At 33.5% G+C, this 22210-nt stretch overlaps 2 protein-coding genes across 5 annotated transcripts; both read right to left on the minus strand.

Moving 5' to 3' along the window:
- Nucleotides 1–12794: 12794 nt before the first annotated feature.
- LOC121238490 (probable ubiquitin-conjugating enzyme E2 25) lies at nucleotides 12795–17517 on the minus strand. Of its 3 annotated transcripts, XM_041135378.1 has the most exons (3): nucleotides 17321–17516; nucleotides 16159–16234; nucleotides 12795–14123 (listed from the first exon to the last, which is right to left on the minus strand). In XM_041135378.1, the coding sequence occupies exons 2-3, from the start codon at nucleotides 16211–16213 to the stop codon at nucleotides 13075–13077; spliced, it is 1104 nt and encodes a 367-aa protein (XP_040991312.1). In that variant the 5' UTR covers nucleotides 16214–16234; nucleotides 17321–17516; the 3' UTR covers nucleotides 12795–13074. The 3 variants fall into 3 exon arrangements, with proteins under 3 accessions (XP_040991312.1, XP_040991329.1, XP_040991320.1); XM_041135395.1 differs by lacking the exon at nucleotides 16159–16234 and having other exon boundaries at nucleotides 12795–14136; nucleotides 17321–17517; XM_041135386.1 differs by lacking the exon at nucleotides 16159–16234 and having other exon boundaries at nucleotides 17321–17514.
- A 584-nt stretch (nucleotides 17518–18101) lies between these two features.
- LOC121238505 (probable enoyl-CoA hydratase 1, peroxisomal) lies at nucleotides 18102–21080 on the minus strand. 2 transcript variants are annotated; one of them, XR_005935135.1, is made up of 3 exons: nucleotides 20537–21037; nucleotides 19018–19977; nucleotides 18102–18939 (listed from the first exon to the last, which is right to left on the minus strand). XR_005935135.1 is itself a non-coding variant. In XM_041135408.1 (3 exons), exons 1-3 carry the CDS (start codon nucleotides 20944–20946, stop codon nucleotides 18389–18391), a joined length of 798 nt encoding a protein of 265 aa, XP_040991342.1. In that variant the 5' UTR covers nucleotides 20947–21080; the 3' UTR covers nucleotides 18102–18388. The 2 variants fall into 2 exon arrangements, 1 of the variants encoding a protein (XP_040991342.1); XM_041135408.1 differs by having other exon boundaries at nucleotides 18102–18493; nucleotides 19695–19977; nucleotides 20537–21080.
- Nucleotides 21081–22210: the final 1130 nt, after the last annotated feature.

Below are 22210 nucleotides of genomic sequence, written 5' to 3' on the forward strand. Positions count from 1 at the left end.
TTATCATAAAATATGTGAAAAACTCAATAGTTAATAAAATAAAGATTTTATTAAACTATAACAGATTACAAATGGGTATCTAATCACTCACAAAGCAGCTTTACATTTAGAGAGACGAGAAGACCAGCAACCTTTTTTTTTTTTTTTTTGAAATCAACATAACACTGCCAATATAAAATATCACTCTTTACAAAGTTTTTCCAGCAACACACATTTATATGCTCTCTTAACAATGAAATAGCTAATATAATTTAGCAAACTGATGTGTAGTCAAGTTTGTCTCTCTGTAATTGAATGGCACTTTCCGTCCCAATCTGTACTTCAGCAGTCTTAATATCATGAATCAAAGAACTCGAGAGCTTTCATGTGAAGAGTTGATTGCATTAATAATTTTTTGGCAGTTAAGTAATGTTACGCAGTTGTGAAGTGTACAAACGTCGTGTAATCATTTCAAAAAATAATAAGATTTACTATTAAAAAGTTAATTTTTTTTTATCTGGGTCTCACTTATATTCATTTTTTTAAAAGTGATTACGCGACATTTACACACTCACAACTGCAATTATCATTTCTCCCTTCAAAAACAACCTTTGAGAAGCTAGATATATCTATGCTCTTCTCAACGCCAATGCTTCTGCAACTACTGCAAGTTGTAATTTAGCATCTATGTTGCAGCACAGTACTGAAGCGTGGACTTCTCCGCATCTCTAATTAATTAGTTGGTAGAGTAGGTTTAAGGAAGCAGGTAGATCATTAGGCATATAATTACTGACTTCTAATTGTATAAATATATTTAAAATTTAAACTCATTTATTATTTTCAATAGCAACATGATATGAGTTTAATATGAATGCAATTCATGTATCTATTGTCATGTATAGTTTTTTTTTTTTTTTTTTTTTTTTTTTTTTTGGTCTTAAATATTCTTTTTCATGCAGAAGATGAGTAAGGTTAGATTATAAAGTAAGAAAAATGAGGTTTACCATCAGTTACTACTTACCAATAAAAAATACATTTTAGAATTATAAAATGATTTTTATAGTACTGTTTTGTCATTCTTTTTTATTTTTTTTTATTATATATTAATTAAGTTGTGAAAGGATTGGACACGAGTTGGTGGAGTATCATTATTCATAAAGTAACGGTAGCAATAATTAGTGATTTTTCATAATTTTAGTACAAAATTGCTCATTTCTCTCACAATGTTTTATCTTTCAACCAAATAAAGTATAGAATTTAGATTTTATCCCTTTAACTTTTCTATCATTCTTGCTAAAAAAAAAAAATCTTTCATATATATACATATCCAATTCTTTCATATTTTCATTAATTGATATATGCAACATATGCCAAAAAAATTATACAGTTTTGAATTGGGAAAATGATGGATACAACCGTCTGATGCAACCGGCTTGCAACCGGCGTGTCCATGTCATCTATAATGTATTTTTTTTCATTTTCTACTTCCTCTCTCCCAACCCGTTTCGTTCCCAACTTCCTCTCTCTCTCCTTAAAAATTTCATTTCTCCCTCCCTCCCTCTCCCTCCCTACATCTCCGTCATACCTCTCCCTCTCCATTTTGTTTTCTCCTCCCACTTACTCTCAATATCTTAACCCTAAATCCATTCCCCTCCTAGCTTTCAACTGTCTCCCCTCCATCTCTTCGTCTTCAGCTGTCCCACGAAATCGAATCTCCATCATCGTCATCCTCGCCTTCATCATCGTGTTCATCGTCATCATCAGAGAAGAATGAACAAGAACACCATCATTTAAGACAACATGAGAGAGTACCCAAAACTTTTAATGATAGAAAGATCTTGAATTTCAAGTCAAATAGTTGTCTATCTCTCAGATTTGCAAGAAAATGATGAACACGATGATGACGATTAATTTGGTTCTTTTTTAATACTAATTTCTCTTTTTCTTTTTTTCTTTAGCTGTGATGTATGGATACCAGTTGCCTACTCAAAAAGGCATAAAAAAATTATAATATGATGTATTATCCTCCTATTTGTTGACAACAAAATCGATCGACTCAGTGTCCGGTAGTTTGCTTTTGCTCGGCAATCCAGATTTCAGAAACGATATATGCATTTCTTAACCTGCTTTTGCAGAGGTGTGAAATCTGAAATTTGCAAAAGGAAAAGCAAGTGTGAAATCTGTGATTATTTCTTAACTTGCAAAAGCAAAAGCAAGTGAAATATAGACAACTACAAAAGCAAGTGTGAAATCTGTAGTAAGATTCTGAAATCTAGTTTCTAGGTTTTTCTTTTTTTCTTTTTTTTTTTTAATATATAAGCTTATGCCACGTCAGTCAACGATTACCCGGCGGTTTCCCACTGCAGGTTGTATGTAAAAGGACTGTTTGAATTGTCTCAAAATGCTATGAGTCTATTTAGCGATTAGGGGTGGCAATTGTGTTTTCGGATCGTGTTCGTGTCGTGTCAAGTCATGAACATTGGACTATATGGGTCAATCCGAACCCAATCCGTTAATCTAAACATGTCAAACTTTTAAATCCTAACCTAACCCATTTACATAATGGGTCATGTCGTGTCGTGTCACCCGTTTTGACCCGTTTAATAATAATTAGAAATATGTTAACTTGAAACGACTCATTTAAACCCATTTGTTTCATATAAATGAGTTGAACTAAAATGCATCACATTTGACCTGATCAATATCAATATCTTAAAATATATATATATAAATATTTTTCAAATTTTAACATATAATAAAACTAATATAACAAACCATACAATAACAAATATGAGCATAGATCTAAAATTACAATTCCAACAATAAAAAAAAGTAAAAACATAAGCATACTAAGAAATACCAACATTACAACTTAATAATAATAAAATTTTAATTTTGAAATAAATTCTGAACGGGTCAAAACAAGTTGATTCCGTGTTAAGTAGATTAACTCATTATTGACCCGTTTATAATCGTGTATTAACATGTTAACTCGTTGACCCGAACCCGTTAATATCAAACTCAAATCTATTAATTTTGTGTCGTGTTCATATTGGATTTACGGGTCGTGTCATATATTTTCATCCCTAATTTAGACAGTCTTAATTACTCTGATTAAACTAGTTTTGTGGTCGAATAAAAAGATGCACACTAAAATTAAATTGATTTTTTATCGATTTAATTTGAGCAAATCTAAATCGAATCGTTTTTCCAAACCACAATATGAGGCTAAAAGTAGTTTAAAAAAAAAAAAATTGCTACATGTATGTATGTATAATTCTTGCAAATCAAATTTCTCATCACCAGGGGATTGTATGCTACTCCATTTTATTTTTCATATAACTTACTATGTATGATTAGTGAAACATGATGATGGAGTTACTGTGAAAATGATCTATCAGCTCGATCGCAAAGCCAACATACAAAGGTAATTACTTAATTAATTAAAGAGAAAAACTTTAAACTGTCCATTTATTCTTCTCCAAATAACATCCCTCCAATGAAAAAATATCACGTATGAGCCCCATTTTATCAACACTGTAACCACACCACAAACTAATATTCACGGGAACAAAATTGGATCCCACTAGAAATCCTTCTCCCCCCCCCCTCCCCCTCCCCTCCCCCTCCCCCTCCCTTCTCCAGGCAATATCCTTGTTTCGTGGACCCTCCTCCCTCCCCCCCCCTTGCAACCACCTCGCACTGGCGGCGAGCCCTCCCCCCACCCCCTCTCGAGCCGAACCCCTCAGACCCCCCCCCCCCCCGGAGGCGAACCCTTGCGGCCCTCCTCCCCCCACCTCTTGCAACCAAGCCCTCCCATGGACACTGGCATTGTCTAATTCCTACCCTCACACCAGTGTTGTCCCTCCACCTCTCTCTGCGAAAACTAAAAATCTCTCAGTCAGGACGTGATTGCGCTCTTCACTCTCTTAGCTGACGACCGGCCACCAATCATGAAGGCCAATGGTGATGTTATTTCTTATAAATTGAATTTGTGATAATGGATTTTTTAATACTATGATTTTTTGTTCAAAACAAATGTTGATCTGAATTTGATTTGTGATTATTTGATTCATGTTTGGGTCTGTGATCTGAGTTGGTTTGTGTAAAAATCCAACTCCATAAAAGCCAAAGCACTGGTTTTTTGTTGAAAGCAAATGATTATATGAAATTGGATGTTTGAATTGGGTCTGTGATTACTATAATGCATGTTTGGGTATGGCGGCGATGGACACTACTAAGAGGGCCTTGGCGATGGACACTACTGAGGCAAAAACGTTGCTTTGGATGGTGATGAAACTTGACTGCTGTGGACGACAGTGAAACTTGACTGCTAAGGACAATGGTGAAACTTCACGGCTGTGGGCTCAAAGAGGGAACAATGTAAGTGTTGGGAACTAGACAATGAAGAAAGACAATGAACTTTTGTAATTATCGGGTGCTTTGGTTTTATGTTCTTTAGTGTAGACTCTGACATGGCGCCCTTTGATTGGGGGATGTTAAATGCCCAAAACTAGCTAGACCGTTTTAAAGAGGAACTGTTAATTAAAACGTAATTAATTAGAAGATTAAACCTAACTAAAAACCTAATTTGAGCTTCAACATGACATGATCAATTAGTTGTATGCATATATGCCTCTTTAATGTGGCATTAATAATTAAATAAACAACAAATTAGCAACTTGTTTGGACTCTACGTTTGGAAACATAATTATTCTTAGATATTCTCATATTATTTTATTACTATTCATTATTATTTCAGTATTATTTATTAACTATTTTATTATTATTAACATATATTCTAAAATATTCTTAATATCTAAACGCACTAAGCTTTTGACCTATATTGAGTTTTGTCTTGATCAGTAAAAGAAATATGTAGATGTATATTAATTATTTTTGAGCTGTGGCGCCCAAACAAGGTAGATGCAAGTACGCACGATGTATTTGAATTATTTTATTATTGTTAGATCTATTTTATAATAAAAATAATTTAATAAATTATATTAGTTTGTAAGATTATTTTTATATAATTATTTTGCAGCTAAAATATATTTCTTTTAATAAATTATCTTATGATTTTCACAAGTACGCACTAATTTATTGAATACTTAGATTTCGTTTGGATAGTGAGGTGAGATGAGATGAGGTGGTTTTAGATAAAATAAAATATTGTTAAAATATTATTTGTTAATATTATTATTGTTTTAGAATTTGAAAAAGTTGAATTGTTTATTATATTTTGTATATGTAGATATAAAAGCTTGGGTAGGACTAGGTGACTAAGTTGATAAGTTTTGATAGGATTATGTGACTAAAATGATAAAGTTTATCCTATCATTAATTTTGTAATTTTGGATGAATGTAAATTATTTAATGACTTTATCTATAATAATATTAAGTTTATCCAAGAGGTATTAGAGGTTGTTTAGATATGTCATAATTGGAAAAATCGAGTTCCAAGAAATCTGCACTTATCCAGAAAAGAGGTTGATCTGAAATCTGTTACTACAGTAAAAAGTTATTGCAAAATGTCAGTATTCCATCAGGAGACGACTTCACGACCATCAGTAGAGTCTTACTGCAGATCAAATTCGTACTAGACTCATTCCGTCAGTAGAGTCCTACTACAGATCAAACTCCTATTAGATTTGTTCCATTAGCAGAATCCTACTGCAATTGGAATTAATTTTCAGATTATTTATTTAAGGGATCCTATTGGTTAGGATCAGTAGAGATTCAGATCTGTATTTTTTCTACAACACTTTCCAGTGCATATTTTGATGAGAAAATTCATTGGAGAATTTTCATATTGTTTCTCTCAGATAGTGATACTTGAGTGTGAGAAGTGTTTTATCTCTCTTTTTTAGTACGTGCATACTCCGTGTCGGAGTTGAGGTGATCGAGTTCAACCGCTGGAGTTCCAGAAGAAAAGTCAATATTTGAAGATTGTCAGAGGTTCTGGCTGCTACTGTGATAGAAGACAAATTGGTCTTTTGTCTTGTCAAGTAATAGTGTCAATTGACAAATATTTTGTAATTGAGTTTTACTTGTAATTGATTTTCAAATAATAAAATTGATTTTTTTAGGTTTGGGTGCCCCGTAGGGTTTTACCTTTAAAGAGTTATTTAAAGGGTTTCCTTTCGATACCAATCTTGGTGTGACACAGTTCGTTTATTTTATGTATTTGATTGTTTATCAAATTAACTGCATGCTTGACGAATAACTAATTTGTTGAGTGAACTGGTAGATATTCCCACTACGTTACAGGGATACTTGGGTAATTTTAATTGGCATCAGAGTGTGATTCACTCATCCAAGTGTGATCCGTGTCCTTGTAGATCATGTTATCGTCATTATATGTCCCGTCACACTTTGATGAGGAAAACTATGCTTATTGGAAAGTTCATATGAGGGTTTTCCTAAAGTATTTAGATGAATGTGTGTGTGACATTAATTGATAGGACTACTTGCATGTTCTTCTATTCATTGCATTTCATTTTATTAGTCTAGGACATGCATTTTATTTTTCTGTTTTTAATTTATGTTTCTGGTTTCTGTTTTTAAATAAATAAAATAATATAAAAAATTTTCTGATTTGTTTTTAATTTTTTGGGACGTGCATGCTTGATATGTCAAAGTTTTGAGCACATGTGTTCTCGCAAAATAAATTTTTGAACTTATGCATCTCTCTACTTTGTGCAGTTCATTTTGTGCATACTAACCCTTTGGGTCATCTTTGACAAAATTCATTTACAAAGTATTGTGAAAAACTTATGTGTATGCACCTTATAATTAAGTTTCATATTTATTATTGAGATGCTCACCATAAAGAGAGTCTATGCCTTGAATTGACTAATACTAGTTGAACCTAGTACAATAATAAAGAGATCTTCCCTTGCCAAACACAAATAGTTTATCCATATAGAAAAAGTCGGTGTTATATCATTGCGGAAAAAAATAAACACCATACCCAGATCTATCCCTTAAATCCTTATAGAAAGAATCGTGGCTCAAATCATTGTGGAAAAAGATGAGCAATAAAAATGAACATGAAAAGAGTTGTGCAAATTTAATGTTTGGAGTGGATACTCATGCAGTTAATCCCTAGCATAAAATTTGACTTTTAAGGTAAGTGACAAACTTTTGAAAGCATCTATAAGAAGAAAATGCTCATGAATAATATTATCAAAAATATATTAAAAAGAAAAAGAAATAAAGAGTTACTTTTCTATAAAAGTTTGCTCTCTCACACACTCACATGAATTTTGACATTGATGATCTTATGAGGTGTGAACATCCATGGTGATTGTTGCAAATAAGATGGTGTACTCTATTGAATTTTTTTTTTTGTGAGTGACATTATGTTTTGAACTAAGATGCATCTAGGCATGTTACTTGCCCCATTGCTTATATATATAAAAATAAAAGTTTTTGTTAAAAGTTTTTATTATTATTTATTTATTTTGGTTTATATAAAATAAATATGAAAATATAAAATATATTGAGGTATGAATCAATGTTGGGATTATTCATGTCGGTTTTAAACTAATGCCTACCAAATGGTTGTTTTTATGTCTCAACCAAGCTACTTCATTCATTTTGCCATGATTTTATTTGCATCCATACTCATACATCAGGTCTATTTAATCCATGAAAACTTGAGACACATGAGAGTTGTTCATCATGTCTTTCTTAGTGTCTTCATCTCGACTCGCATAAGTGGTATTTATTATCTTATGAGCTTGTCAGATTAGTGACAAAAAGGGAAAAATTTAAATGTGTTGTTGAGGGGAGTTGAACGAGCTGAGGGAGAGTTGAATGAATAAGTTGAAAAAAAAAAAAGGAAAGATTGAGGGGGAGTAGCAGAATACTGAGGGGGAGAACTAATTATTGAATATGGTTATTGATGATGACTAGAACACTATTTTAGTAGGTTTAGATTACGTTTAACTTTTGATTTTGTTGAGACTAATTTTAAAAAATGTTCTATGTCATTTCTTCTCATTACTGTATTAATATTTTTTTCACGAGGTCTTGGTCTGCTGGTTGTTTTTGTCTCAGGTACACACTACATTCATCAAGTTGATTTTGTCACCAATCCGCCAAAGGGGGAGATTGTAGATGCAAGATATTTCTCAAGTTGACTTTGTCACCAATCCGCCAAAGGGGGAGATTGTAGATGTAAAAGTTTGGCTTGGACTAGGTGACTAAGTTGATAAGTTTTGATAGTATTTTGTGACTAAAATGATAAAGTTTATCCTATCATTAAGTTGGTAATTTTGAATGAATATAAATTATTTAATGACATTATCTATAACAATATTAAATTTATCTAAAAAGTATTAGAGGTTGTTTAGATAAGGCATAAGTAAGAAAATTGAGTCCCAAGGAATTTGCACTTATCTAGAGAATAGGTTGATCTGAAATATGTTACTACAATGAAGAGTAATCGCAAAATGTCAGCATTCCGTCAGGAGACAACTTGGCTACCGTCAGTAGAGTCCTACTACAGATCAAATTCCTACCAAACTCATTCCGTCAACAGAGTCTTACTGCAGATCAAACTCCTATAAGATTTGTTCTGTCAGTAAAATCTTACTGCAATTGGAATTGATTTTCAGATTTGTTTATTTAAGGAGTCCTATTGGTTAGGATCAGTAGAGATTCAGATCTGTATATTTTTTAGAGCACTTTCCAGTGCATATTTTGGTGAGAAAATTAATTGGAGGATTTTCATACTATTTCTCTCAGAGAGTGGTACTTGAGTGTATTTTCTAGTATTTTATCTTTCTTTTTGAGTGCGTGCATACTCCGTGTCAGAGTTGAGATGATCGAGTTTAGCCATTGGAGTTTCAAGAGAAAAGTCAATGTTTGAAGATCGTCAAAGGTTCTGGTTGCTACTACGGTAGAAGAGAAATGGGTTATTTGTCTGCTCAAGTAAGAGTGTCCATTGACAAATGTTTTGTAATTGAATTTTACTTGTAATTGATTTTCAAATAATAAAATTGATTTTTTTGGATTTGGCTGTCCCGTAGGGTTTTACCTTTAAAGAGTTATTTAAAGGGTTTCCCTTCGATACCAATCTTGATGTTACGTATTTCATTTATTTTATGTATTTGATTATTTATCAAATTAATTGCATGTTTGACGACTAACTAATTTGTTGAGTGAATTAGTAAATATTTTTGCTACGTTACATGGATACTTGGGTAATTTCAATTTAAAAAGATTATAATAATAAAATGAGATGAGATCAAATAAGATGAAACTGTTTTTATATCCAAACGAGACCTTATTACAATCATGGAGTGGCCTAATGGCACCAAGAGGGGTGGGCGGCTCAGGTGGGCTAGCTTATCTTCTTTGATATAGAGTTGGCACTACTGGTACTGATTTTGGGATCCAAATTGGGTCCCGTTCATCTTTTTTTTTTTTTTTTTTTTTTTTTTTTTTTTTTTTCTCATATATTTTTTTAACAACCTTAAATATTTTTTTTAAACAATTCGCAACATTATTAAAATATACTTTATTAATTATTAAGTAAAAAAAAAAGGTCGAGACGCACTATTGGGACCCACCATGGATGGGTTTACCATTTCTCTTGATATAGTGTTTCAATGTTTTTTTTTTAATAATTTTTTGTGTTTTAAAGATTTTAATTTTATTTATTAAGGTTTTGTTTTCAATTTTTTTAATTTCATTTTTTTGAATTTTTCAATGTTTTCTAAGTTTTTTTTTTTATTGTTGATCTTCTAACATTTATAACTTTATTTCATTTTTTAAATATTTTTCTATTTAGTTGTTTTTAATTTATTTTAATTTTTTACCATTCATCTTGACGTGGCATATTGCTATTTATGCATTTTTAGAATTTTGAAAGGTTGATTCTACGTATTATGATATGTGAAAAAATTCTAATCATCATTCTCACACCACAAAACATAAATAATTTTTTATTTTTTTATTTTTATTTTTTTTACCAAATATGTAATGTATGGATGATAAGTAAAAGAACTCAATAAGTAGCAAAGTTCTTGTGAATTTATTATATTAAAAAAAGGGTTGTGAATTTTATTTTATAAAATCTTTTTATGAACCAACAATTTCTCAAAAAGAATTATGTAGACACAGTTATTTTACCATTTTACACAACTCTTACGCATATTATTATCTTTTTTTAGTTTTTTGAATTTGATAAGTTAAAATTTAAAAATTAATAATATTTTCTTAAAGAGTTAATTAAAAATTATAAAATAATTGCGTGTAAAAATTAAAGCGCGGCACTACTCTTATCGCTAGAGCTACCGTTGGAGCTCCTGCTAATAGTTTTGAATTTTTTTAATATTTTTTTATATGTATTCTTTTAATATATTTAAATATTTTTTAAAAAAATAAAAAAAATTTATAATATTATTAAAAAATATTTAATTAATTATTAAGTAAATAATAATAATAAAATAAAAAATATACAACGGTAAAAATTAGTAGTAAAATTAAATGGTAAGAATATTATTTTTCAAAAACAGCATGAAATGTCTCTTTGCTGTTTTTGCTCTTCAAATGTCAACCTTGATGTCCTTTTCGACAAGGCATCCAAATGAAGAGACAGGTACTTAATGCTGTTTTTACTCATGTATTCCACCGCCACAAATATATATATATATATATATATATATATATATAAATCCTAAAAAGAGGGTCATGGGTCAAGTGTCAATCAGTTATGCAGGCCAATCCTCCAAAAAAGAAAAAAAAAAAAAAAAGTTGACGAAAAATTAATTTCGGGTGCTCCATTCTTATAAACGCATTAAACCATGAAGACTTTCACGAACTTTAATTGGATATCACGTGGCCATAGAACATACGTACTTAAAAACATATTTATTTTCTAATCGGTTTGTATTCACAATTTATATTAATTTATCTCAATTTATCTCATTATTATTTATTATTATTTAATAATTTTAATTTATAAATTTTATTATTATTCACAATACATCTCCATTTATTTTAACTCATTTTTAAATCTAAACCATACATAATCCGGACGGAATTGTTGACCCAATTTTTGGATGCTCGCAAAAGTGTTTATTCAAACCCCAAAACCGTGAAATTATATATATATATATATATGCTCCGTCAATTACGGGCATTGAATGCAAAAGTGATCAATGTAGGTTTGAGATGAGAGCTTGGATTCTATCAATTAAATCTATGAGAGGAGCATACGGCCATATTTCCACGGGTTGGTTGGAACAACTGGAATTGGGCAGTGTGCAAATACAATATTTAAATATGAGTAATGATACACAATATTCTTTACTGCATTTTTCACAATATATAATATAAAATGAAGATATTTTTATAAAATTGTGTTATTTTTATAAAATATTTTACAATAATATCTCTCAATTTTAAATGTTGTTGTGAAATATATTGTAAAAAATATTATATATTTATCAATTTTTTTAAATATAGAGTAACGGAGAAATAATTTGTATAAACTCCAAATAAATAAGTACTACACAAGTCTTTATAAAAGAGTAGACTATATTTTAAAAAAATCTAAAAAAATTTATTATATCCTATAATTTATATATATATATATATATAAATTTAAAAAATTTATATATATATATATCCAAATTATATATATATATTTATAATATTTTATTCAAATTTTTCTCACATTTCTCATAATATCTTAATTTTTTTCTTACTATTTACAAACCATCTCATCTACTATTATGTCATTAATATATATGGGAAAGTTGGAGATTGTCATTAATATTCTTTGATGAAAAATCTTATTTTCAAGTTTGTGGGTAGTGCACACCTATTAAAGTACTTACATGACATAATTTGATTTAAAAGATAAAAATTAAGATTTGAATCTCATAAATCAAATCTTACTATTTAAATGATTTATCTGAAGATCAAAATGCGTATGTGTAATTAATATTGAATAGCATTTGTTATTTCTTCATTTTTTCTCTCCAGACCAAAAGCCTTCCTATCGCCTAAGCCATGATTCACCTCCGTTCACTAGGTGGAGGGGTGTTGGAGCTTCGGCTCCTCCCACCTCCCCCTGGCCAGCCACGACTTCCGTTTAGCTTTGTATTTTCTGGTTTTTCCTTTTAGTTTTCACCCCATAGCACCAAAATATGCCGATCTTGGATTCACACGTGCCCCACCACCAACCTCTCAGACGCCGATCTACCAAAAGGCGGAAGAAATTCGAATGTCTCATGCGCGACTTATTCCGCACTTGAGATTCATGCGCCACAGCGCCTCAGATAGCCTCCTGCCACCATGCGCGGCATCCTCGAGACCGCTGCATTGGATCTTCCAGATTTGACATACATTTCCACTCCAAGTGTGGCGTGTGCAGGTCACTCGAAACCATCGCCTGTGATGGCCCTTCGCCGGCTATTCGGCACTGTTTCTGGTTACTATCCTATATTCCCACTTTTCCTAACCAATGATCAAGTGAAAGTGAATGTGAAAGTCTCTTCCAGCCAGTCCAGACTAACAAGATGCAGCAAGCTGCAATATTATAATCTGTTTATCAGACTATATTAAAACCGCTTCAAGCGGCTTCCCTTGGTGGAAAATGAGTGGGAGCTAAACTTTTGTCTCTAGATCCATTTTTTCTTATTTTGGTGATGTATATGTTAGTTTTAGGAAGACTATAGGAGACTCCCACCTCATTAGAACTTGTATCCTATAATCTACTAGTTTATCTATGAATATTTTACTTGTTGAGAAAAAATAAATAAATATTGAATAGCATCTGAATCATCAATCTTGTGTCTAGAGTACTACTGTTACAGACATTAAAAATATTATAATTAAATACAAATAAGAAATCTATGCTTGATCAATCATCAACAGATCGAACCGAAAGATATTCATTTATCATTGAGCAAGGAAGTTTAATAACTCATGCTCGAGTATCTCTTCTCTGCCAAAAAGGCCTTTCCCTACTTAGTAATTACTCAAAAAACAAGAAAACTGTCTCTCCTCATTCCTTTATTCTTCCTAATTGAATTGAATTGAATAGACCACTAGCAGCTACTTGCAGAAGATCTGTCAAGAGGTGTTCATTTTGATCCCATTTGAGTTATTTTCTAGTTTCTTACCGCCCTTATTCAGTCCCAAAATGCTCTTCAAATAGACAATAATCTCGCAAGATTCTCCAAGTTTCTTCTTTTCAATGACCCTTTTTTGTTTTAAACCGATATTTTCAATCTCATCCCCAAACTCTTCGATAAGATCATTCTGTAGATTAGAAGCTCCATTCTTTGCGAAGCCCACTAAAAGATCCTTGTAAAGCTTGTCCATAGACTTCTTAAACCTGTCTGATGCTTGGATCTCACTCATACAAATTGGCCTATTTTCATCACGGTAGAGACCGACCCTCACATGACCATCCTGGAAAGCCTTACAAGCACTTAGAATGGAGTTTGCACGCTCACAGAAATGCCCAACAACGAAAGCCTCAAAATTCCTGGGTGGGTTTTGAAGCAAGAACAGCATTGTCTTGCACGACAACAAGAAAGCATCTTCATTGTAAGTTTCCCAAGACCCAGAAAGCTTGAATCCGGGCTCATTGTAGTAAGGTTTGTCATTTAGCACAATCCCTTGGAGTGAAACCAGAACCTGAAGAACCGTAGAGACAGAAGGGTTCCACTTCTCATTCTCGGTGCCAAACCAGGTGTTCAACAAGCTCAGGCAAACAGCACCACCACTGTACAAATTTGGATTCAATCTGAGACCGTGAGAGTGGTAATATACGAGAGGAGGCCGATTTGGATAATCGCAAGGGAATGCAAAATCGAAGAAGAAAAGGCCGTCGTGGTAGGGAGTTTCTCGAGCACCGATGATGGCTGCCCGGAGGAGGTCAACCCGTCCAGCGTAGACACGTACATAGATAGATTCTGGGAGATCCTTCTCAAGAATCCTCCAATCTTGCATGATCTTCTTGTATAGAGCGCCATTTCCAGTGCTGGTGAAGCAAGCTCTCTTGTACGCTGCATGCTTTGAATTGGCGAAGTAATGGTCGGAGCAATCATTGACGACATCAAATTGTCTGAACTTAGCCTCTTCATCATGAATCGCGTGATCATTTTCCTGCAATGCTGAAATATTCCACTGTCCAAAATCAGATCAGATCAGAGAGAGATAAAAAGAATTTTCCCCTGAGGTAGATAAAAACACGAGAAAGATCGCTTAGAAGTTTGAGGCAAAAATTATGGGATCTGCATGGGAATTAGAAGTCCTCGATCTCACTGTAGGAAGATCAGATGTTGCTTGCAATGAAACAAGCACAGTACATGATCCAGACCAATAAGCCATTCTTCGCCACGTACGCAAGGAAAATAACCATGTGACCGCGGCCCCGGGGGGGGGGGGGGAGCCACAACGTTTCGGTTGGAGTGTTATAGTGACTGTGTTATAGTGACTGTGTAATTATTTATATCAGCCTATAACCACAACACACTATATACTGAGTTTAAAATATATATATATATATATTATGTAAGGTGTGCAGAGAGTGCGGCTGATTCTCTAGTGACTCTATAGCAAATATTAAGTAGGATAATGCAGTGTGCTGCCCAACTTTGACATTTCCTTTACAATGAAGTGAGCCATTTTATTTTATTATTTTATATTTTTTTAACATATTTAAATATTTTTAAAAAATAAAAAATATACTAATAGTCAATTCCTTAATTAATAATTAAAAAAAATTAAATGAACGAGTGGTTAAAATGTTGGAGCATAGTAGCATTATTCTATTAAGTAATCACTAAAGGTAGGCACAAAACTTTGGTGGTTCTGACTCCGACTTTATCACAAAATCTGAAGTTTGGAGTCGGAGTTCTTCTAGAAAAAATGGTCGGAGTCGGAGTCGATATAGGCTCCAAACTCCGAACTCCGACTCCGATATTTATACTTAATATAATTGATATTGTAATATAAATAATAGGCAGTTAGTTGGGTGGCCTAACGATTGAGACACTATTTTGCAACCCTTCTGACTCGCATTCGAGCCCCTTCTCCCAACGCGCGCGAACGAGAGTCATGTTTTGCAAACTTTTTTTAAGAAAAGGAGGAAACAACGCCGATTTCTCATTCTATATATTTTCATCTTAAAACCCTAGTTCTTCCTCCTATGTATTTCCTTAGCCGACATTGTTTTCTCTCTTCCTCTGTTTTCTCTCTTCTCCTCGGTCGATAATCGGGATCCAAAACTGGGGAGTCCCCTTTCTTCGTTCACGTGCCAAGGAGTCCCTCCATTCACGTTTTGGATAGCTATTCGAGTCCTCGCACTGGATTGGAATCTGAAACCCCAGAATGCGAAAATCCTTAGTAGCAAGGTAGTTACAAGAATGAGGAAGCAGGGCGCTTGGGCGTTGGCGATTCAGAAGAAGCAGTGGCCGCTGATGATTCTAGCACTGTTTTCAGTTTCCACTACAAAGGTTTTCTTCATGAGAACATCGTTCGATTCTTGCACCACCAGTACCACTAGTTTTAGAGCATTCTCGAAATGCATTTTAGCTAATATCAGGACTATGAGTTTGAGCTTGCCTATTCTATTCAAATCTAATCTCGGATCCATTTATTCTCTATATAATAATAAAATGTTATTAATTTAATAATTTTTTTATTTAATTTATTTTTATCACATTTTTTAATTCTACCAATTAAATGTTAATAATAATTATATTTTAATTAAATTAATAATTAATATTATTATTGAGGTGAAAACTCACTGTACCATTTACATAAAGGAAAATACTATCCCACATAAAGGTTTTACGGAAAGTTTTTACCGAATTGCATTTTAATTTTTTTAAACTTAATGATTAAAAAGATGTTTTTAAATGAATTTGTGATTTTTTAAAAAAATATTTAAATACTTTAAAAATATGTTTGAAAAAAAAGTAAAAAAATAAAAAAAGATTCCTCTGTGGACATAGCATTTTCCTTATATAAAAAAGGATTTTGACTCTTTTCACGAACATAACGAGAAACGAGTCTTTCGAAAATAGTGTGTTATATACCAGATTTATAAAAAACATAACCCTCGTTGTCTATTTAATCTGATCATAAGGCAAAGATATATTAACAATGAAGTGTTCTAGGCCTCATCCATGGACCCTGACCCACCTAATTTAATTGCTTCAATTCGGATATCATGATGCATCCAGTTGAAGTCCTTCATTCATCCTTTCCTTCTATCGTCCTACGTGTGAAATACAGGAAGGTAAAAAAATGTAATCAACTTTTAAATAAAATATAAATTTTATTTTATAAAAAAGTAATATTAGATACAGTTATAAAATATACAAGTCTCGAACACTCTTTTTTAAAAAATTGGTAAGATTTATCATTAAAAAATTAATTTTTTCATATAAATATCAAATTTAATTTATTTTTTTTAAAAAGACTGCGAGAGGGACTTACACAATATAGAATTACGAATATCAGTTTCTTTGTAAGATTTGGCTTACGCTACTTTGAATTTTCACAGAAATCTAAAAGAAATATACTTTATAAGCTTTTCTTTAAAATTATGATTGTCTTAGAATTATAGGTATTTAAGGGATTGTTTTGAATTCTTTTGGGCACAACAACAATATTTTTATTAAGAAAAATTTTATTCATAAGTTTCACACACCACGCATCATATTTTTTATTATTTTTTTAATTATTTTTTTATAAAATGTATAGTATATGAATAATAAATAGAAGAATTTAATTATTTTAAAAAGAATAAAATAAAAAAAATTATAATATGTCGTGTGTGGTCTTATAAATAACCAAACTCTTTTATTAAAGGATTTTTTTTTTTTTTTAGAAAATATCTTTAGATTCGCCCTGCATATATATCTGCTAATTAATTTTGTAGGACAAAAGAGAGTTAATAAGCAGCTGTTTTCCTTGCAGGTCAATCACGCAAACAACACCGTAGATAGGAAAAAAAAAAAAAAAAGAAACAAAAGCAAAAGAAATTTAAAAGAAAAAGAAAAAGAAAAGAGAAGAGAAGAGAAGAGAAAACGATTATGCAGATAACAGCCAGCCGTACCAAGCACGTACATACATCCTTTGGTTCTGAATATCTCTACGAAGAAAGTAGTTCAAAGATGTTCACTTTCATCCACCATCAGATTCACACTTTTCCAAGTATAAAAATGCCTAGAGCTCCAAACTTGCAAAGTTTTAGAACCCAAAGGATAAAGATAACGATAATACAGAGCATTTCAGCAGACTTCGGGAAGAGATCAGAATAATGGTGCCTGAAATGATAGGATGAAAGAGACGTACGTACCTGAATCCATTTTTGTCCTCCGACTTGTCGCTGTATTACCGGAGGAGCATTTTATAGAGGGATGAAGTGAAACCTTTCCACAACGATTTTAACGAAATACTGGTAAGTGGGATTCTTGCTCTCAAAGACAAAGTCCTACTCCATCAACACTCAAGGCCACCTTTTTCTGGGTTTGGGTTCGGGTTCATAAATTTGTTTGGTATATTAGACAAATAATATTTATACAAACCTCAAACCCCAGAAGTCATTGAATATCCAGTTGAGGATGTGTACATTTTTTTGTTGGTCGTTGGGCGTTTTCAACTTCCCAATTTAAGTGAGCCCAACGCTCTAAAGGTAGAATCTTTTGGTCCAAATATTCTAAAATATTAATAAATTCATAATTGTTATAGCTATCAAATATGAGTAATGTTATATATAATTAGTTAGTGTAGTTATTTTAAAAAAGAATAATATTTATTATTAAAAAATTAATTTTTTTTATATAAATTTTATATTTATTAATTTTTTTTAAATAATTACGTAATACTTATACATTCGATTTCAAATATTATTTTTTATAAAATATTGAATGGATAATTGAAAATTAACCAATCATTGGCTCGTATTAATCTTTATTATTTATTTATTAATTTATACGTGAATGGGATCACTACTAACACCTCACCTACTACAATATGTCATACGGCACTCGGCGTACGTATCATCTCCCAACTACCAATAAAGTACGTGGCTCTCAAAAAAAAAAAAAAAAAAAGGCTCTGCAAAACTACAACATTAGTGTTTTAATACTTTGTTTTGCTGCTTCCTCTATAATTACAATGTCACAACCAAATTCGTCACAAATTGAAGTTTACAATTGGACCCAACATTTATTGATATAAAAACACATGTTCATGTTGTTTAGAATTTGGAGGAAGGGGGGAGGAAAAATTGCCATTAGCCATTAGAGCTGGACTTCACCATTATTACCCTGATAGCATTCTACAGCTGATATGCAGAATTTCTACCTAAAAGAGAGGCAGTGGGTGTTATTTTTGCGACAGAGGTCGGGTACATGGGTAAATTCTACATCTTTGAAGAAGGTTTCTTTGAACTCCGGCCTGCTATGAATTTCTGCATCTTCTTGAACTGTTCTTTGGTCATTCCATCGTAATACTCATGAGCCCTCTCCTGAAAATAGCATTAACAATGCACATGATTGAGTAGAATATGGTGGGAGAAACAAGAAAATTGGAGGCCTAATTCTTAACGGATTCTACATTCCAACCAGTCATCAAACACAGAAGACAGGCAAACATATTGTAAATATTATTCAACGAACTCATACAATCTATCACAGAAAGCAGTACTTAGTAGACGCGTGTAATGACTTGTTTACAGCTCATATAGATGCTGAGTTTTATGAGTTGTGTAATTTAAGTCTTACCTGCTCTGTGAGATCCAGGCAGAGAATGGTCACATACTTCAATCAAATACTTCTAGCTTAGCTAAAAACGAATTCCAAGCTCAATAAGCTTTTGTTTAATTCGTACAATGGTTGTTCAGACCATTTAAAATAATGCGAATTTGAGATGCTCTCAAAGATCATAGACAGAGAAAGTGAGGTTACAAGAAATCTGTAGATCACAGGCATAAAATGTGATGTTACAAGAAACTTGAAGATCACAGGCATAAAATGTGATGTTACAAGAAACTTGAAGATCACAGGCATAAAATGTGATGTTACAAGAAACTTGAGCTCTGTACATTCCATCTCTAAGTTTGATATACTAAAATTACAACAATCATAGGAGAACAAAGCCATATTTAGGTTTATGTTCCGAAAGGATTGGTCAATGTTACAATTGACCTCATGGAATCATTATAAACTGCAAGAAGTTTTCCCTCCCAACCAATGTGTTATCTCATTCAGCATTGTTCTATTCCTAATTTGGAGTATTACAAAAAACTCATTTAATTTTAGACCCCACAACAACAATAAAGTGATGACACAAAAAAGATGAGCCATGCAATTCATCTATAAAGTGCATTAATTTTAGAACCCATAAAGCGATCTTACGAGAAACATGAGCTTTTAAAATACATATACAGAAATTATGCAAGTAATTAAGTATATGCTTCAAAAGACAGTAAATGAAGACAACAGGCCATCTGGAAATTCATGTAAAAGTCTCCTACTACGGAAAAAAAAAAAAAGCAAAAGATCTTAAACTGCAAAAACAGATTGACAGGATGGAAGAAAAAAGGTAACAAGGAACAAAATGGAAACAGAATCCATAAACACACCAGGAGGCTAGGTCGGAGCAGACTGCCACTACCAAAGTCAAACTGAATTGTTAATTTTATACTATAAAAAAAAAAAAAAAATCACCTTTTCCAGTGCAAGGGCGTGACCCAAGTCCAGCTTGAGGCCATCATTTATGACTGACTTATACCTCAACACCAAGTCCTGATTATTTTTCACAATGGCTACAGCAATTTCTCTGGCTTTTTTCAACAATTCACCTTCTTCAACAACATAGTTGACGAAGCCCAACCTCTCAGCTATTTCGGCAGTTAGTGGCACGGCTGCTAAAGAAACTTCACGCGCTTTGTTGGGACCAATTATGCGTGAAAGCTTCTGAGAGAGACCCCAAGAAGGAAATATTCCAAACCTGAGAGGAAAAAAAATTTATTTGAAACACGTGTGAAGAGTGAAAGTCCTAAAAACAGGCATCATTCTGCCGCCTAAGCAAAATCGACCGAAGTCCAGAGGGAAAATATCAACTCTATGAAGCAGCCAATAAACAATATCTTCTAAACTGCAAATCCAATGCAAAATCATGGATTCGACCCTTCAGGTTATCTAAATTCTAACCACTGGTTTCACTTAAATGGCTTGTTTAGGAAGATGAATGGAGGAGGAAACTAAACCCAAAAACATTTGGGCAAATGGTTTGTGCCCAACAATTATAATTTACAACAGTCATCATGCCTGCTGATACTGTCTGAAGTGTTGTATTTAACTCCTCACAGAGAATATTGCGACGGCTCTGATTCCGCCACGCAGTATACAACTTCATGACATATAAACATCTTCTAAAAGTGATATATACGCAATGAAAATATTGTTTAGACACTATAATTGAGTCCAACAGATTAAAAAAAGTAAATTTCATTCAGAAATGAACAAAGTTTACAAACCGGATAGGGATAAAAAACTGAGCTACAAACCTAGCGTGCGTGTCCATAAACTTGGCTCCCTTAGCAGCGACCAGAATATCACAAGCGAGCGCGATCTCGAACCCGGCGGTGACGGCGAACCCTCCGATGGCTCCGATTATGGGCTTCCGGCAACGCTCCATCTGGGCCACCGTGTCGGACTCCAAGTCCTTCACGTCGCCCTTGAACACGTCCTCTGCCGCGGTCAGGTCCACACCCGAGCAGAAAGCCCGACCGGACCCGGACAGGACTATCACCCGGATCGACTCGTCCCGGTCCAGGGCCTTGAAGGCCTGGGCCAGGTCCGTCATCATAGACTTGGTCAACGAGTTCAGCGACTTCGGCCGGTTGATGGTTACGAACGCGATCCCTCCCGGCTCCCGGTTCACAAGGATCAGTTTTTCCGGTGCAGACCGGTCCATTTTGTTCCCTTCAGATTTGGGGAGAACTGAGCTGGGTTTGTTTCGGTTTGGCTGTTGGGTTAGCGTTAGGGTTAAAGGGATGTGATCCAGTGTGCGTGACGGTGCCTTGATTTGCGTGAAACCTTATCGATGACGTGTGATTCAGTTACGTGGGGACTACCTCATCGTCGTTTATTCATACGGCAGGGTTCGTGTCAGCCATTCACAGCCTAGAATATACAAACGTTATGTCGTTTTAGCAGTTTGAGTTCAACACTTGCATGCGAGTTGAAAAATTATTTCCCAGTCTCTGCATACGTGTTTCACATCACCAATTATACGGATAACTTATAACAAATAAGATAGCAGCATTGGGTGCCTAGAAGTACTCCAATGTTTAAGTTAGAGAAATATTTTCAATATATATACGAATGAATCCTTATGTGTTGCCTCTAAATATTATTTATAGGAGTATCAAGATGTTGATAACAACTAACTCCAAAGTCATATTAGATAACTCTTGAATAAATATGTATGATAGCTCTCCTTATCCATTGGAGATGTTATCTATTTTTTATGTTATTCACCTTGTGGTTAAAGATTTAATCTTTGGGCTTGCAGTGCTGATCCAACTCCTGAGGTCTCAAACTTGGGCCTTCCAACGCATGAGCTTATTTTTCCCAAGATCCTAAATATCCATTCTAGTTACTCCGCTAATTGCTTTCATGCCTGCATGTGGAAAATTCATCAATTTGTGTCTACACCCTACCCTGCTAGTTTCGATACTAACTAAGGTGGGGATAACGAAAAATCTTTTCGTTATGTTAAAAACGTGGCCCACATCATCCGTAATTGTTCCCGTACTTTACTTTATTATTTTCTTTTTATTCAAATAACAAACAACAGTGCTATAACCCTTTCGTCTTCCTACGAATTCCTCATCATTTCCCCTCTTTCCCACTTTTCTTCTATCATCTTCTTGCATCATTTGCATCATTTCCTCTGCTTGCTTCATTCTCCAGTTTCAAACACTCACTACCTTTCACCATCTTGATCTCGTTTCTTCCCATTTCTTCAACAATGACTCAACGTGGCTCTTCCCGTGTTCCAAACCGTGCCTCCGCCCAAACCCCATATGAGATTTCTCCCCATTTTAGGCCCGAATCCTCTGACGGTCAAACTTTACCCTTCTTTGAAGGGTTCCAGTGGTGCTCCAAACTTGTCGCCTGAGACTTGGCAAGGTTGAGGAGTTCGTATCGTATCCTCGACAGCGTGGTTCTCGCTC

The sequence above is a fragment of the Juglans microcarpa x Juglans regia genome, chromosome 1D, assembly GCF_004785595.1.
Source record: "Juglans microcarpa x Juglans regia isolate MS1-56 chromosome 1D, Jm3101_v1.0, whole genome shotgun sequence".
Lineage (NCBI taxonomy): Eukaryota > Viridiplantae > Streptophyta > Magnoliopsida > Fagales > Juglandaceae > Juglans > Juglans microcarpa x Juglans regia.

What these genes read in the sequence shown, in the direction of transcription:
- LOC121238490 (XM_041135378.1), bottom strand. Translation starts at nt 16,213, where the DNA reads ATGAAGGACTTCAACTGGATGCATCATGATATCCGAATTGAAGCAATT. An exon ending in AATTGAAGCAATTAAATTAG is followed by an intron (nt 14,124 to 16,158) that starts GTGGGTCAGGGT and finishes GGAATATTTCAG; the next exon opens with CATTGCAGGAAAATGATCAC.
- LOC121238505 (XM_041135408.1), bottom strand. Translation starts at nt 20,946, where the DNA reads ATGGACCGGTCTGCACCGGAAAAACTGATCCTTGTGAACCGGGAGCCG. An exon ending in TTTATGGACACGCACGCTAG is followed by an intron (nt 19,978 to 20,536) that starts GTTTGTAGCTCA and finishes TTTTCCTCTCAG; the next exon opens with GTTTGGAATATTTCCTTCTT. An exon ending in ACGCCCTTGCACTGGAAAAG is followed by an intron (nt 18,494 to 19,694) that starts GTGATTTTTTTT and finishes TGCTATTTTCAG; the next exon opens with GAGAGGGCTCATGAGTATTA.